Raw genomic sequence first — 15,594 nt, 5'->3', positions numbered from 1 at the left:
TATATATATATATATATATATATATATATACACACACACATACACGCAAGCACACACACACCCATACATGCAGATGCATGGGGGTTGAATGTTTATGTCTCTTTGTCTTGACATTGAATGATAGTTGTAAATGACTGTCACTGTCATAAAAGTAGTGTCATTCATCACAGGCTTCTTTCAGTTTCTATCAACCAAATCCTCCCACAAAGCTTTGGTCAGCTTGCCCAAAGTACCATTTGTTGGGACTGAACCCAGAACCATGAGGTTGGGAAGCAGGCTTTTCAAACATATACAGTCATAGCTGCGTCATTAAGAAAAAATTTAAGATTTACTTTGATTTGTTACTATGGTGTCACCAATCTATTTAAACAAGGCTAGCTGAAGTCATGTGGGATGATTAAAAACAGTAACCCAAATGCTTTTTAGCATTTGAAGTTTATTTCATACAGAGAAAAGCTGTATTACCTTTGACTGGACAAGAATTCATTTGTGGGGCATATATTGCCTCCATTCCACCTTTGCAGCTATCACCAGCAATACGACGGTAACTGGCAAAACACAAATAAAATAGTTATGCATACATCTTAGTTGATAAGGGAAAGCAAGGGAGAATGAAACGACACAAATGTATTTAGCAGAGTTAGGAGTGAATTTGTAAATAGACATCAATGTATATAGTGTTTGTGTGTATGTGCGTGAGACAGAGAGAGAGAGAGATTGTTACTGGGAATGGGGATGGCACATACAATCTAATAATTTCTGAGTAATTAAATCCCTAAGACCACTGTTTAATCTCAATTGTTCAAAAATAAAAATGATGAGAAAATATTTCCCAAATGGACAGAATGTAAAAAAGCAAAACAAAATACAGTGATACCTCGCAGTATGAGTTTGATTTGTTCCATGACCAAGCTCGTCTTACGATTTACTCATTTTACAAACCAATTTTCCCCATTGAAATTAATTAAAATATAATTAATCGTTTCCAGCCCCACAAAACCACTCAAAAATAATTTTTTATGCGTTTTCAAACAAAAGGTGTAGTTACAAGTGAAATGACAATTATAAACAGAGAATGCATAAGAAATATGCAAACTGGTTTTATTAACTGAATTACCTTAAAGATGGGACGATTTGTGTGCTTGTATTGCAGATTTCCACTTGTACTTCAAGACAAAAATTTGCACGAGTCTCGGCTCGTACAGCAAATTACTTGTACAATGGAGCACTGGTACTGCAAGGTTCTATTGTATATTGTGTATGATTAAATTTCAATTTAAAAATGTAAGTACAAACCCTTTGGTGTAAGAATAGTAGGTTCCAGGGTAGCAAGGACTTGGTATCTTATGTATATCAAGGTCTGAATTGGGATCAGTTTCACAGGTCAAGCTGTGTCGAGATCTTAATTTAAAGCCATAATCACTGAAAGTGGAAATAAAAATAACATACATGTATCATCATCATCATTATCATCACCATATATATACACTATAGATTTAGTTATATGAATGAAAAATGAAGATAGAGAAGAGAGCCAGAGACACACTGATGGGTGGTGGGGCAATGTATGAATATTGAGAGAGACACAAGAAAACCTAAAGAGACAGACATTTTCCTCTTTAATGTAAGAAAAAAAACAATATTTAGTTGTGTAGTAAATTTATTTTGATTACAATCAAAATTTGAGGTTTAAGGTGTACAGTCAACTTAATTGATTCTAGTTTGATATGTTAAATTATTGATGGAAAATAAAAAGTAATGACAGGCTCATAAAGATTTCAATTAAGAAACATGAAGACAAAACTAAAACACTCTATGACATTCGATACAGCTCTTACTGTTTCTGCCACCTGAATGATAAAAGAAACAAAGACGTGTGCCGATGGTGGGTCCACACTGGAACAACTGTAAGTGAGGAAGAATTTATTAAACAAGCAAGTTATTTCCAACTCCACACTTGTTGCCAGTCTTGGAATGCACAATATGGTACACATGGAATAATACTGTATCCCAAATAAGAAATAGTGAAATAAAACAACTAGTAATGTAATAGATTTAACAACTCATTTAATACATACTGCATCTTGTATTCAATAAGTTGAATACAAAATGCATTTTTGAATGAAATACTGAATAACAAATTGCATACAAACCATTCAAAATCTTCCCTTGTACAAGTGCAATTCTTTGTAATTATTGGACGTATGTATTCTTCTCCATTGTAACATTTTGCATGTGGGACACGTTTTTCAATGATATCTTTTCTTCCTAATAGACACCCCCTGATTCCTTCAGTTTCTTTCAGAGTATCAGACAAAGACCACAGTTTGTAATCTTCCTTGCTGCAAACAGACTCTGAGGATGACATTAAAAAAAGAAATTAGTTTGACTATAAATTACAGATACAGCAAAGGACTGAATTGTTCAAAAACTCTCATACCTATATTAATACATTAATGAGAGAGGCAGTGAGAGAGAAGAAGGGGAGAGAGAGATAAAGAGGGTGTAGTGCATACTTGAGCATGTGTAATTGAGCACCTGTACATATCTGTAGTTGTGTGACTTTACATGTGAATATACCTGCATAAGCATGTATGTTTTCACATATTTCCAAACAAAGATTAAGAAGACCAGCATGTGCCTTCAGCTTTGAGCTATTTGTAAAAGGAGAATATTGAGAAATTACAAGAAAACACCAACAATGTTCAGTAGAGTTATGAGCATAGAAGAGTAATTATGATGTTGAGTTGATTAAATAGTCAGGTCAAGTATGGGTAAGGGAGAATTACCAGTTGAGTTAATGGTGGGTTGACAACTTTTGCAAATAGACTTAAACTACTAGTACAGCAGCCACATTGAGAGGATGGTCAAGGATAGAATGCCTTTTATCATCAATCTGTTTGATAAGAGCTGACCTTGGTCTAAACTGCTATGAACTGATTGTAACAAACAATGGAAACTCTACATGGTTGATTGACCTGCTTGAACTAGCAACCAAATCTCCCTGAAATCACAGCCTAGACAATCTGTTCCTCTTACAAAACTCTACATTAGCTTCCAATGAAAGCCCACTTGATGCATCTGCTGTTTCTGCATCCTTAGAGTGCCTCACCCCAGTCTCAGTATTAAACACCGCATCTCCCTGGAGTTAATTGCCTTCTTGCATTGCTCTTGCATTCCTTAACCTCAATGTAATTTCTTGATCTACTAGAAATAGTAGCCAAAACCAACCTCAAATTACATCCTACCATCTTCAAAAAAAGACATCATAATTGGGGAGGGGGAAGAGGATGGTTAATACTGGAATGCCTTCAATCATAAGTCAGCTAAATCAAGGCTGACCTGGAGAACAACATTTAAAATTAAACATTGAACATATCAGCGTCTATTAAAAACAACAAGAAATTCATTGTAAACAGATTTAAAGTGTGGTTCAATAATATATACTGGGGTATTTTTTCAAAACTGTACTGAAACAGAAATTAATAAAAGTGATAAAAAATATACTTACTGAAGATAGAGCTCAGATTGACTTGAACAATTAGCCACTCGTGTTTTTCTGCATATGATCCAAATATTGAAAACACTGTGGTTTTTTCACCTGGTTCAGTCAATAAACCATACACCCAAATCTTTCGGTCAGTAAATTTTAATGATGTCCAGGTTTCACCATTGTTCCAGGAATAACTGATATATAAAATAAATAAACAAATAAATAATCTCTTTTTTTTTAAAAGGCCAGCTTCCAACCCAGGTCAAGGTGACAAAGTCCACTCGCCACACACCTCGGTCCTGGATATATTCCAGGCCAGTCTTTGCAATCAAGTTGTTAATGTAAGTGTGATGACATTTTCAAATAAATATACAAATAATGACCAAAATAAAACAAATAAAATTAATCATTTTCTAATACAATGATATTTGGCATATTTTTCATTGCTGTTCGTAAGTAAAAAGGAGATGGTTTTCTCAAATGTGTTTTTTTTAAAAAATCTCTTTCAATCATCATCATCATCGTTTAACGTCTGCTTTCCATGCTAGCATGGGTTGGACGATTTGACTGAGGACTGGTGAACCAGATGGCTACACCAGGCTCCAATCTGATCTGGCAGAGTTTCTACAGCTGGATGCCCTTCCTAACGCCAACCACTCCGAGAGTGTAGTGGGTGCTTTTACGTGCCACCGGCACATGATTGTAAAAATGAATAGCTGTATAAAAATTATTGCATCTGATATTCTTGTATAACTTGGACATTTTCAACACAGTAGCAGAAAATACTCTTAGATTAAACAATCTAAAAATGAAAAAGCCTAAATTTTTTATTGGAAGAAAAATTTCTTCCAAAGAGCATGTTTAAAAGGCCTATAATTTTTAACAAGATAGATATCATTGAATATCTATAATATCAATTGCTATTTAAACTGAAAAGGAGTGCTCAGTGAAGCATATTTTTCCAGGTACTTAGCAGATGTACAATATTGTACATAGGTGGCTGTGAAAAATTAGCATGTTTAATAAATAAATAAATCACTGAGGTTATCTATTGAAATATGCTACCTCGTGGAGCTAACACACACACACACACTAGAATGTGCTTATGGCAGTTTAGGTATCATTTCATGAGCAAGTAAAGGAAAACTGAAAAAGGTAAAAGCTGTCTGTTAGAGATGAGTAAGCCATGGATGGATGGATGGACACACATGAAAGGTGAATTTTACAAACATGCATAAAGTGAAAGTCAAATCTACACATAAAAGAAAGAGTTATTTATTTATTTATTTTTATTTTAACTAAGAAGGACTTTCGAGCAAGATCATTGCCAGTGCCCCTGGACAGGCTCTTGTGCGGGTGGCACATAAAATACACCATTTTGAGCGTGGCCGTTGCCAGTACCGCCTGACTGGCCTTCGTGCCGGTGGCACGTAAAAGCACCCACTACACTCTCAGAGTGGTTGGCATTAGGAAGGGCATCCAGCTGTAGAAACTCTGCCAAATCAGATTGGAGCCTGGTGTAGCTATCTGGTTTCACCAGTCCTCAGTCAAATCGTCCAACCCATGCTAGCATGGAAAGTAGACGTTAAACAACGATGATGATGATGATGATGATGATGATGATGATGATGAAGATGTAAAACTTTGCTGTCTCTCAATTTCTCTCCTGTTAACTTTTCCCTGAAAAAGGACTGAACAAAATGTTGGATTTTCCATTTCCCATGGCAAATTCACTGTACTCTTTTTACTGATTTTACTACATAAGTCTTGTTGACACAAGCCAATACCAACCTCATTGGAGTCTGAGTATAAGTTAAGTTTAGGGTTAGAATATAACTTCAGTTAAACAGAATCTAGCACATACTCACTTATATGTAATTTATACAGTTAAAGTGAGACAGTATGTACAAATATGTATAAGCTTTATAGAATTATGCAGCCAAAGAACAAAAAGTTCAACATTGACATGTGAATAATAAAAAGAAACTGTTTACGTACAGTATTGTGTCTGTAAGTGCAGACTGCTTAATGGCAACAATAAGTCCACCATGGTCCCCAAAGATGAAATAATGCTTGTCCAGTAAGATCTATAAAGAAAGAAATACACACATTGCTAAGTGAACATTAAAAACAAAATGAGATATCAGGTCATCCCATAAGTCATGTACGAATTTTGTATAAAGAAAACAAGTGATCAAATGTTATATTTAATTGAAATCTAATCATCAATGTACTTTCCCTGATTATCTATGACTTCCTTCCATCTTTTTACAAGCTTTTTAATCTCATCAATGTAAAACTCTTTTGGTTTCAAAGCAACAAACTCTGAAATGTCAGTTTCAACCTCTTCCTGGCTTGTGAAAGTTATGTCTCCCAAATGATTCTGTAAACTACGAAACAAATGGTAGTCTGAAGGAGCAAGGTTGGGAGAATAAGGTGGATGAGGAATTTTTTCCCAACCAAGCTCTTTGATCTTCTGTGATGTGATCATTGCAATGTGGGGTCATGCATTGTCCTAATGAAACATCACTCCTTCACGATTAACTAAAGCGGGTCTTTTTTTCTTCAAAGCTTGGTTCAAACGCTCTAATTGCTGACAGTAGACTTGAGCATTGATTGTTGCATTAGGTGGTAACAATTCAAAGTGAATTACTCCTTTGCAATCCCACCAGATAGTGAGAAGAACCTTTTTCCGATAAAGTTCCCTTCTCAGTTGTGGTTGAGCTTTTTCCCTTTCACTGTTTACGACGTTTAACATTTTGATAGAAGATCCATTTTTCGTCACCAGTCACAAGTCTATCCAAAAACGGTGAAATGAGTTCGCGAGAATGGAGAGAAGAGCAGAGGTCAACTGGGGATTTGCAGTTGCTTTCGGACAATTCATGAGGCGTCCATTTTCCAAGCTTAGGAACCTTTCCAAGTTGCTGAAGATGATGATGAACAGTGGTATGGTTTGAACTAAGATTTGTTGCCAATTCTTCAACTGATAATGCAGGATTTTCTTCAAGTAATGCATCAAGAGCTTATCATCAAACTCAACTGGACGTCCTGTTTGATCTTCATCTTCAAGGCTGAAATCTCCACTTTTGAATTTTGCAAACCATCTTCTGCAAGTTCTTTCATTCAAGCATTCTTTCCCATAAAGTGAGTGTATGTTTTGAGTCGCTTCGGCTGCAGAGTTTCCATTTTTGTACTCATAAAGCATTATGTGCCTCAAATGCTCTTTGGATACTTCCATGTTAGAAAGGGTTTTAATCAAAGAAATTTTAATTCTATTATTCTGTAGAAAAATATTTAATTAGTTTAAATGTACACAAATGCATAAAAATAATTAATTCCATTAAACATTCTAAAATACTATTAAATTTCATTCAATTTTAAAAAAAGGTAAAATCAGACAGAACTTATGGGATGACCTGATAGTTTCACAAGAACTCACTGCATGTAATTTATTCTAAAATCATATCTACCTGTTGGTAGTTTATATTTCTTGGCTGGCACAAGTGATTTCATTAAAATGGCTACTTTAAATAACAGCTGTTATTTCCTGAGAACTTTTACTCAGTGTGTAGCAACTTCAGCATTTCATAAATTAACATTACTGTGACAGAACAAATGAAACTTTTGAGGCCTCATTCAGAGCACTAGTAACAAATTTAGGACCCCAAAATTTGAGCTATTAATTCATAAGCATGGTTAAATTACTTTTATAAAATACAAGTAACCTTTACAAAACAAGTGAGATGGGGAAGATTAAAAAAAAATTTCTTCACACATTTTTATTGCTCTCAAACTGGCTGTGTGTGTGTGTGTGTATGTGTGCATGTGTGCATGCATTTTAGAGCAAGAAATATAAGATTACTTTCTCACCTCATGCCAAGTAAGGCCAGCATCTACTGACAGGAATACATTTTGGTTATACTGTTTGATACGACTACCAACAGTACCAGCAGCAATTATAAGTCCTGGTGCTGATTCTCTTGAGAGGATTGGCTGGGAATGACTATTGGGATAAAGATGTTCAAGTTCTTGGCTTACATGCAAAGAACAATGAAGCCACTGCAAAATAAAAAAAAACTGGATATAATATAAGTTTTGTAATACAAATAGAAATTATGAGGTTTTGGTTGAGTCATAAAAAAAAAAAAAACTTCGACAAGTACAATACCTACAGTTTGGCTTAAAATCTCACTACAAAAGTATGATCTAATGCAGGGGTCTCCAAAATGGTTGATATCGACCCTTGGGAGTTGATGGGACTATTCAAGGGGTTGATAAATGCACATCTACTTAATTATTATTTATTTATTTTCTTGTACATGCCTGGGGGTCGATGAGAGGTCAAAGATTCCATGAAGGGGTCGATGGTCTAAAAAGTTTGGGGACCCCTGATCTAATGTAAAAACATCTAGTTTTCTATACACACATGAAAAAATAAACAGAATTTCCCATAAAGCTGTTTCAAGACTAACTGATTACTCATCAGAAGGGACATACTAGTGTCTTTGCTAAATAGTTATTTAGCAATTTATACTAATATTAATGCACAACTTGGTATCTTTTAGAAAATCTGAGTCAGTTATAATGAAGACATAACTATTGCTTTTTTTTTAAAGCCTTACTGTAAAAAGAAATGAGCTAATGTAAATAAATTTAGTTTTTTCATATTTAAATAGTTCTACATTAACTTTTTATTTTAGTGGCATTTAGTAACAAAAATATTTACAAAATGTTTATGCTATATATAACTTATAAGTTCTAGGTCACTTGTAGCTTACTGCTATGTAGTTCTGAAAGCTTTATCTGAGATTTTCATGCAGTGTTCTTTGTATAAAAAGGACTGTAACTAAATACTGCAAGAAGCTTCACCAATTCTGCTATACCACTGCTGTCCTGACATTACTTTTACTATTTAGTGTCAAATTGACTGAGACACATTTTATAAATATATACTTTCTTTGATTAGAGAATTTCCCCCCACCAACAAATATTATGTGGGTTGTATGCTGTTCCTTATACAAGTCATGTTTCTTTGTATTATAGCCACTGAAAGTTGTTGATGAAAAAGTAAAGTTTTGTACATGTCTGTCTTTTCAATGAGTCATCTGTATAATCATCTAATTCAAAATACTTTCCTTATTCATTATCAGTAACATACATAATTTGAGTATCAGTAATGTACTTGATTAGGTTGCTTTAATCACACTATAACCCTACCATTTTATGTTTATTATTTGCTATATTATTTCTAAAGGTTTTTAAAACTTTCAGGGTTGATAACTATGACTTACCCAATAAAAGAAGATACATTGATCTTAAAATTAGAATAGCAAAAACACCTATCTCTAGACAACAGCCTAACTATTAGACTACGAGGACATTATTTCTGAATGTTAGTCATGTTTGTTTAACCCTTTTGATATGAGCCTGCCTGAGACCACTCCTGGCTCTGTAGTACAAATTCAAAAGTTCTGAATTAAAATTTTCCACTAGAATTTGGTCTTAATTTATGTTCCTAACACTAGCTTAATAATACCAAAGTTGTTTTACTAAATTCTTTGTTATATTTAAAATTAATTGAAACAAACACAAAATATCTCAAAAGGAATATGGTAACAAAATGGTTAATTCTGTTGATAACAGTAAAGTCTAGTTAGAATTATTTACAGAAACCTATGTAAACAAACATTTACGGTCATGTATGATGTTGTTAAAGCAATTCTGAAAAATGTTTTCAATTGGAAAGAATCATGCAGGATTTTATTTGTAAACAAAAATTACTGAAAGCAATATATAATAACAAACAGGAAATAATTTTCAGTTTGAGTCCCAATTGTTTTTAAAACAACAAAAACAGACAAGCAATAAGATTAATAATGGTATTTAAAAAGTTTTTTTTTCAAGTGATCTTCAATGTTTTATTTTAGTCTTAAGGGTATTAAATCAGTGAAATCAAACTCCTTAGTAAATGAAACATATAGATGCAATATCCCAGAATAAACTAGCAGGCAATATTAATTTAGCCAGGAAAAAATGAAAACAAAAACAAAAGGATTGAACAAAACACATGCAGAATTTTACATATGCAAAATTCTATCTTCATGCAGCATGAAGACAGAGCATTCAAAACTAATGTTTTGCAAGTAAGCTATCAACTGAGATTTTAGCAGCAAATTGAAATGTTGACTGGCATAGTTAAGGGGTTAGATAGAACAACCTTACAAGATTTACAACTGTATCTGAATATATCTATAGAGCACTGGAATAGCTTCATATGCAGGGATGGAAAGTCATGCTGTTGTTTTTTTTTTTTTAATCATTGTCATGCAAAGATGATCTAAATGGAAAGAATTACCTTCTTTCTAAACCAGTGAGTGTAAAATGACTACACAAAGAAATGAATAAAAATAGGTGAAAGTAAGTTACGTAGTTTTCCTTTTTTTTTTTTTTTTTACAACACAATGTTTACTTATAAACAACTCACCTGCAAGTTATTAACCATAATTAAAAAAGTAATAATGACGGAAGAAATGATAATTGTGGACATGATAATGATAAAACTTAACCATTTTATCTTACTCTAAAGGAGAGAGTAGAGATGTATTTAGCAACTAAAAAAAAAAAGGTAACTTTTCAACTCATGCCCATGGATGGATAAAGAATAAGCTTATTTATTCTACTGAGACAAAACACTATACTAAATCAATGATTTCCATTTTAGCTTTGCTGCCATTATATTTAAGGCTTCTTCATTTTACAGTTAAATTTTCAGTTGGTATGATTGTTGTTATTTTGTTGTTCAACCCCAGGTCAATTCTCATTGAACAGACCAAATGTCAAAGGTATCCCAGACATGACCCCCTCATCCTTTTAGAATTCTCAAGAACTACATTATCTAATGAGGCCTTACTTTGTATGAGGCCTTACTTTCTATGTATAGTCATCATATGTAGTAAATATAACCATTCTACTAGAGACAGATTAACACAGCCATTTTTAATGAAAAATAAAGATATTTAGACAGAAAAAAAAACTATTAAACAAAATTGTATGAACTAAAGTGGTGGGGGAAACATCCAAAGTGATTTAAAACAAAAACAAAAACAAAAATACATTCAAACAAAGATTACAAAACAGTTTCTTTAATTTTTTTTCATTCATTTAAATATCCATTGAAATTTAGAGGGGGGAAATTAACTCTTTTATAACATTACAAAAAAAAAACATATGCATGCTTTAAAAAGACACAATGATTATAACTTCATGGATTTCTATGTGGTTAGGATTCATGATGAAAATTGTTATATAAATGAAGGCTTGTAGTAGATAATAACTAGTGTTTGAAGGAAGATACGGAATTAGAATTAACCTAACTCCTTGACTTTTTTTATAAATAATTTTTTCTGTTATTTTATCTTGCTAAAGTATTTCCAAAGTCAAACATTTTTCAGACCACTTCTATTTACTTCTGTTTATCTCATACGAGTATGAGATAAACAGATATAAGATATAGAACTCAGAAGTTCCTTTGAAAGCTCTTAACAAGGGTAGTTGTTTTGCATTGCTAGATAATTCTTTAGCGCTATTATCATTTGATTTCATTAGGAAATCATATATCTTATCAATTTACACCCAAGTATAGAGAGTAGTCCCTTCAAGTCCCTCTTTGGCGATTCACTTATGTTAAGTGCCTTATAAAATTTTGATGGTACAAGAGATGATGCTATTCTTTTACTAAACACTGAATTACTGTTGTTAATGCTATCAGACAATATAAGGAAAACTTCAAACAAAGATGCATCTACCAACTAACACAAAGAAGACATTCAAAGAAAATCTATCTCTTAATAACTGGTAATGCATAAGCAGAGAATGAAATCATCTCCAGCATTATCATCATCATCATGATGTATTTTTTTGCAAGAACATTTTAGGCTCAAAGAGTCTTTATGTGCGTTATTTTAGCTACGATTACTAAAACTGAGAGAGTTTGGTTAAATTTGGAAATGTTTATATTTTGCTATTGCTCAAAAACTGAATCTACAGATATAATATGTAAATTGTACATAAACCCTCTTGTATTGGTTGCTGTGGAAGATAAGCTTGACAGTAAGTAATGGTGGTATTGCATTTATAAATATTCAAAGGTATGTGCAAATAGATTTCTTTCTCAGTTTTTTAATTTTTTATTTTGTGTATTTTTATTATTTATTTATTTATTTATTTATTCTTTTATATGTTTCAATCCTAAGACTGTGGCCATGCTGGAGCACTTTTGCCTCTTGATTTTCTTGGCAGTTAGATTTTGATAATCTAACCTGGTTTAACAATACAACTTATCCTTTGGATGCCTTTGGCAGAATCTATTCTGTTGCAAGCAATCAAACCAGGTTTCTGTTCTGAGAATAATTCTATACCTTAATGCAATGTTTCCAGCTGCAATATCCTTGCGTAATGTCACAATTTATTAAAAGGAAGAATTTAAAATAACTTTTCAGCAGAGGCCTGGCCCTGTAACTCCTCAAAAGGCCTAGCTATTTGTTGGTAGGCCCACTCTTGGTTACAAATTTTCAGCTAGGCCATTTACAAAGATTAAAAAAAAAATCAGTTAACAGAAACAGAAACATATTGGTCATGATTTCTGATTCCCTTTCTCCCATCACCAGTCTCAAAAGGCCTGCAAAGATCATGAACACTGCCCAATCCCCCTTTGACTAAGCCACAAAAAAAAAAAAGAGAAAAGGTTTTACAGAAGGATGATAATCTTTTTAATACTAGTTACCCAATCATGTGAGCAACATTACGTTGATTTCTCTTATTTTTCATGTATGTTATCAGAAGTAAACAAGTACTGCATATTGCTAATGATAAAATCTAACTCAGGCATGGGTAACATTTCTCAAGAAGCAAGCTGCATGAGACATGGTTAATCATCAGGCAGGCTGCACTACTAAAAAAAAAATTCAGGATAATACTTTGTTAGGCAGGCCATTAAAAAAGTCCCTTGGACTGCTGTTTGGCCATGACTGATCTAACTAATAAACTTTCAGTCATTAATTAGCCTATGTTCTTGTCTGCCTTGTTAAATTCTTCTTAGAAAAGCAATTCTAGTGGGCAAAGAGAGTAAAGAATATAGTCCACAATGAATTACAAGAAACGAATTTCAAACATTATTAATTGCATGACAATGTGTTATCTCCTCCAAGTAAAGAAATTTTACATTTTAGAAGATAAAAAAGGCAACTACAAATAACAGACAAGAGCTACCACTGAAAATCGTTCTTCAATTCACATTGATATATCAATAACCACCACTAACAACAATACTATTCTGTGAGTCTTTTTCATAGGTTATTGATATTCTTGGCAACATACTCTCCTCTCAGAAGCCAAATTTTACAAAACATCATTTTCTGTTTTTACAATAAAAATATTCTGTGAATAATTAGCTAAACATGAAAAAAAAGAAAATTCTTACTTACAACAGAGCAGTTTAAAACTGTTCCGTCTCTGGTTTTTTCAGGAGCCAACAGAGGACGCCATGTGCCCCCTTTATTAAATGTTATCAAGCTAATTTGGTTATCAACATTAAAGGAGTTGTTCATGAACTGTGAAGCAATATAAACACCACGTACACCTTTCACTTTGTGAATATCAGCAAATGATTTATCTGCATAAACACTAGAAAATAGAAATGAATAGTTTTAGAAAATGTGCACATATATATACATATACAGGGTACAATGGATAAATTGTTGCCTTTTTATATTTTTAATTTTGTGCATGTGCATCATTTGTTTTTGATTTTGTCGACTACACAGTATGGTAGGGTCAGTTAGGAACTGTCTGTGGGAGAAAAACAGCTCCATGACGCAATTCACTCTGCCAGAAATTTGAAAACGGTATGCTGTACTGCTTGGCATTCATGCTGGAAGCTCCAATATGAACATTTTAGAATGTTTGGGTGTCAATCAGAGGACAGTGCATGTACTGAGAGTGATAAAAATCAAACATCCAGTCAACATCATGATGTTTGGATTGATCACTAGTGATCATGATGTTTGGATTGATCACTAGTGATCATGATGTTATACCTCCATTCATCTTACCACACAGCCTCAGACTCAACACGGAGGTCTACATCAAGTGCCTGGAGGAGGTAGTGTTACTCTAGGTCAAGAGGGTGGCTGCTGGAAGACCCTATGTCTGGCAACAGGACTCTGCATCATGCCACACAAGTAGGAGAACCCAGTCGTGGCTGTCAGACAATTTCTGCAACCACATCACTCCTAACATCTGGTCACCTAACTCCCCAGACTGCAACCCCCTTAATTATTATGTGCGAGGCGCAGTTGAGCAAGAGACCAGAAAACTTCTTGTAACACCAAGATGAACTGAAGACAAGGATTATGGCAGCATTCACCAACTTAAACAAGGAGACTGTCCAGAAATGTTGCAGGAGATTCTGAAGTTGTTTGGAGGCTGTGGTTGAAAGCCAATGGTGATTTTATTGAATAAATTTACTTCTTAGTATTTCAAGATATTTTCATGTAATTTTGGCAAATATATCTGCTGAAATGAGATATCAGTGTTATTTTCATTTTTGAATCTGCCCTTAGCACTTTTATAGCTGAATCTCATAAGATAACACAGATGATGAAATAAGAAGAGGAAAAGGAGGAAGAAGAACAGGAAATTACCTTAGCCATGTGTCTTTATTTGGACCTTTAGGCTTGAAGTATATAATTCTTTCAAGGGATAAAGAGAACTTGATCCCATTGACATCAGAAACAAATAGATTGCTCAGATAATTATGATGGTTAACACACACAAAAACTTGGTCTTCAGAAGCATCAGCTATGTAGTAGTCCTGAAAAAAATGTCAAATTTTTATGTGAATACATATTTCAGTACATGTATTTCACTGATGTCAATTATAAAAATAAATGAACTGACAGTATTAGTAACATCATTTTAAATACACATGAAAAAAAAAAAGAGAAAAAATCAGAATGAAAACAAATAAGAAAAGCAGGGCTGCTCTGTCTCTTGCTATCTCTCTTACTTCCACTAAATGCCTTGCAGGGGATGTCTAGTAAACAAATACTCACACATGCATGCACTTAATTAATTTTATAAAGTATGGAGGAATATCATAAAATAAACATTACCTTTTAACTATAACCTAACATGTTGAAAGATTGATGCTTGGTTAAATCTATTTCCTTTCAGTTCATTTCTCTAGAATTCTCTCTAAAGTTGTCTATGAGATAGTGAATAAAATAAGTAACACTTACCATATTGTTCATTTGAGGCCAGAACTGGGCCAGTCTGAATTCACCACCATTGCGAGAAACCCATAATTGGAGATGAAAAGGATGAGATGATCCAAAATAACGCTGAAATTAACAAAGATATAGAAATTTCATGAATCCAAATCAAACAGCAAATAGTCAATGAATAACATTTCCTTTGTTAATTAACATACAGTAAAAACATACATAAAGCTTTAGAAACTATAACAACTTGCTAAATGCAATAACTTATATAGTCTTACAATGACTATAAGTAATAATGAAGAGAGATATTATGGGAAATTAAAATGTAATCCATCTGACTCATTTCAGATGACCTGAATAACATATAAAGACCGAGAATTTATTAGTACTGGTTATCCTTTTCTAAGATATATTCTCTATTCATCAGGATCCTAGGCAATCTTTACCAATCTTTTACAATTCAAAAACCCCATCCCAATAATGAAAAAAAAAAAAAAAAATCAAAAATTGAAAACCAGAGATACTAAGATCACAGTGATTTGGGTATGTCTGGCTTTCAATTTTTTTGGTAATTGGGATGGGGTTCTTAGGGTCTTTATTTGTTTGCCCAATTTCACCTTTGTGTTTAGTGATAACTTTTGGTTTCGTCAGTTTGACTTCTATGTCAGCATGGTACTGCTTACTAGTACCCTTAATTATCAATTGAAATTTTATACTGTTATAAGTTTTTTTACATCTGCTAAACCACTGATATTATTATAAATAATAATATCCTCATATATATATATGTGTGTGTGTGTGTGTGTGTGTGTGTGTGTGTGT

At 33.3% G+C, this 15,594-nt stretch overlaps 1 protein-coding gene across 2 annotated transcripts in view; it reads right to left on the bottom strand.

The window, feature by feature from the left end:
* LOC106867861 (sortilin-related receptor) overlaps positions 1 to 15,594 on the bottom strand; it is a 134,489-nt gene that overhangs the window by 53,684 nt on the left and 65,211 nt on the right. Inside the window, exons 6-15 of one of the 2 annotated variants that reach the window (XM_014912904.2) lie at positions 14,791 to 14,892; positions 14,194 to 14,363; positions 12,976 to 13,174; positions 9,849 to 9,878; positions 7,364 to 7,552; positions 5,492 to 5,580; positions 3,512 to 3,687; positions 2,154 to 2,355; positions 1,297 to 1,422; positions 466 to 548 (exon numbers count right to left, since the gene is read on the bottom strand). In XM_014912904.2, coding sequence (XP_014768390.1) covers positions 466 to 548; positions 1,297 to 1,422; positions 2,154 to 2,355; positions 3,512 to 3,687; positions 5,492 to 5,580; positions 7,364 to 7,552; positions 9,849 to 9,878; positions 12,976 to 13,174; positions 14,194 to 14,363; positions 14,791 to 14,892 — 1,366 coding nt within the window. The remainder of the gene's footprint in view (positions 1 to 465; positions 549 to 1,296; positions 1,423 to 2,153; positions 2,356 to 3,511; positions 3,688 to 5,491; positions 5,581 to 7,363; positions 7,553 to 9,848; positions 9,879 to 12,975; positions 13,175 to 14,193; positions 14,364 to 14,790; positions 14,893 to 15,594) is intronic. The other variant, XM_014912905.2, reaches the window with a different exon arrangement.

Source organism: Octopus bimaculoides, chromosome 5 (assembly GCF_001194135.2).
Source record: "Octopus bimaculoides isolate UCB-OBI-ISO-001 chromosome 5, ASM119413v2, whole genome shotgun sequence".
NCBI lineage: Eukaryota > Metazoa > Mollusca > Cephalopoda > Octopoda > Octopodidae > Octopus > Octopus bimaculoides.
This window is presented reverse-complemented; position numbering and strand designations above follow the sequence as displayed.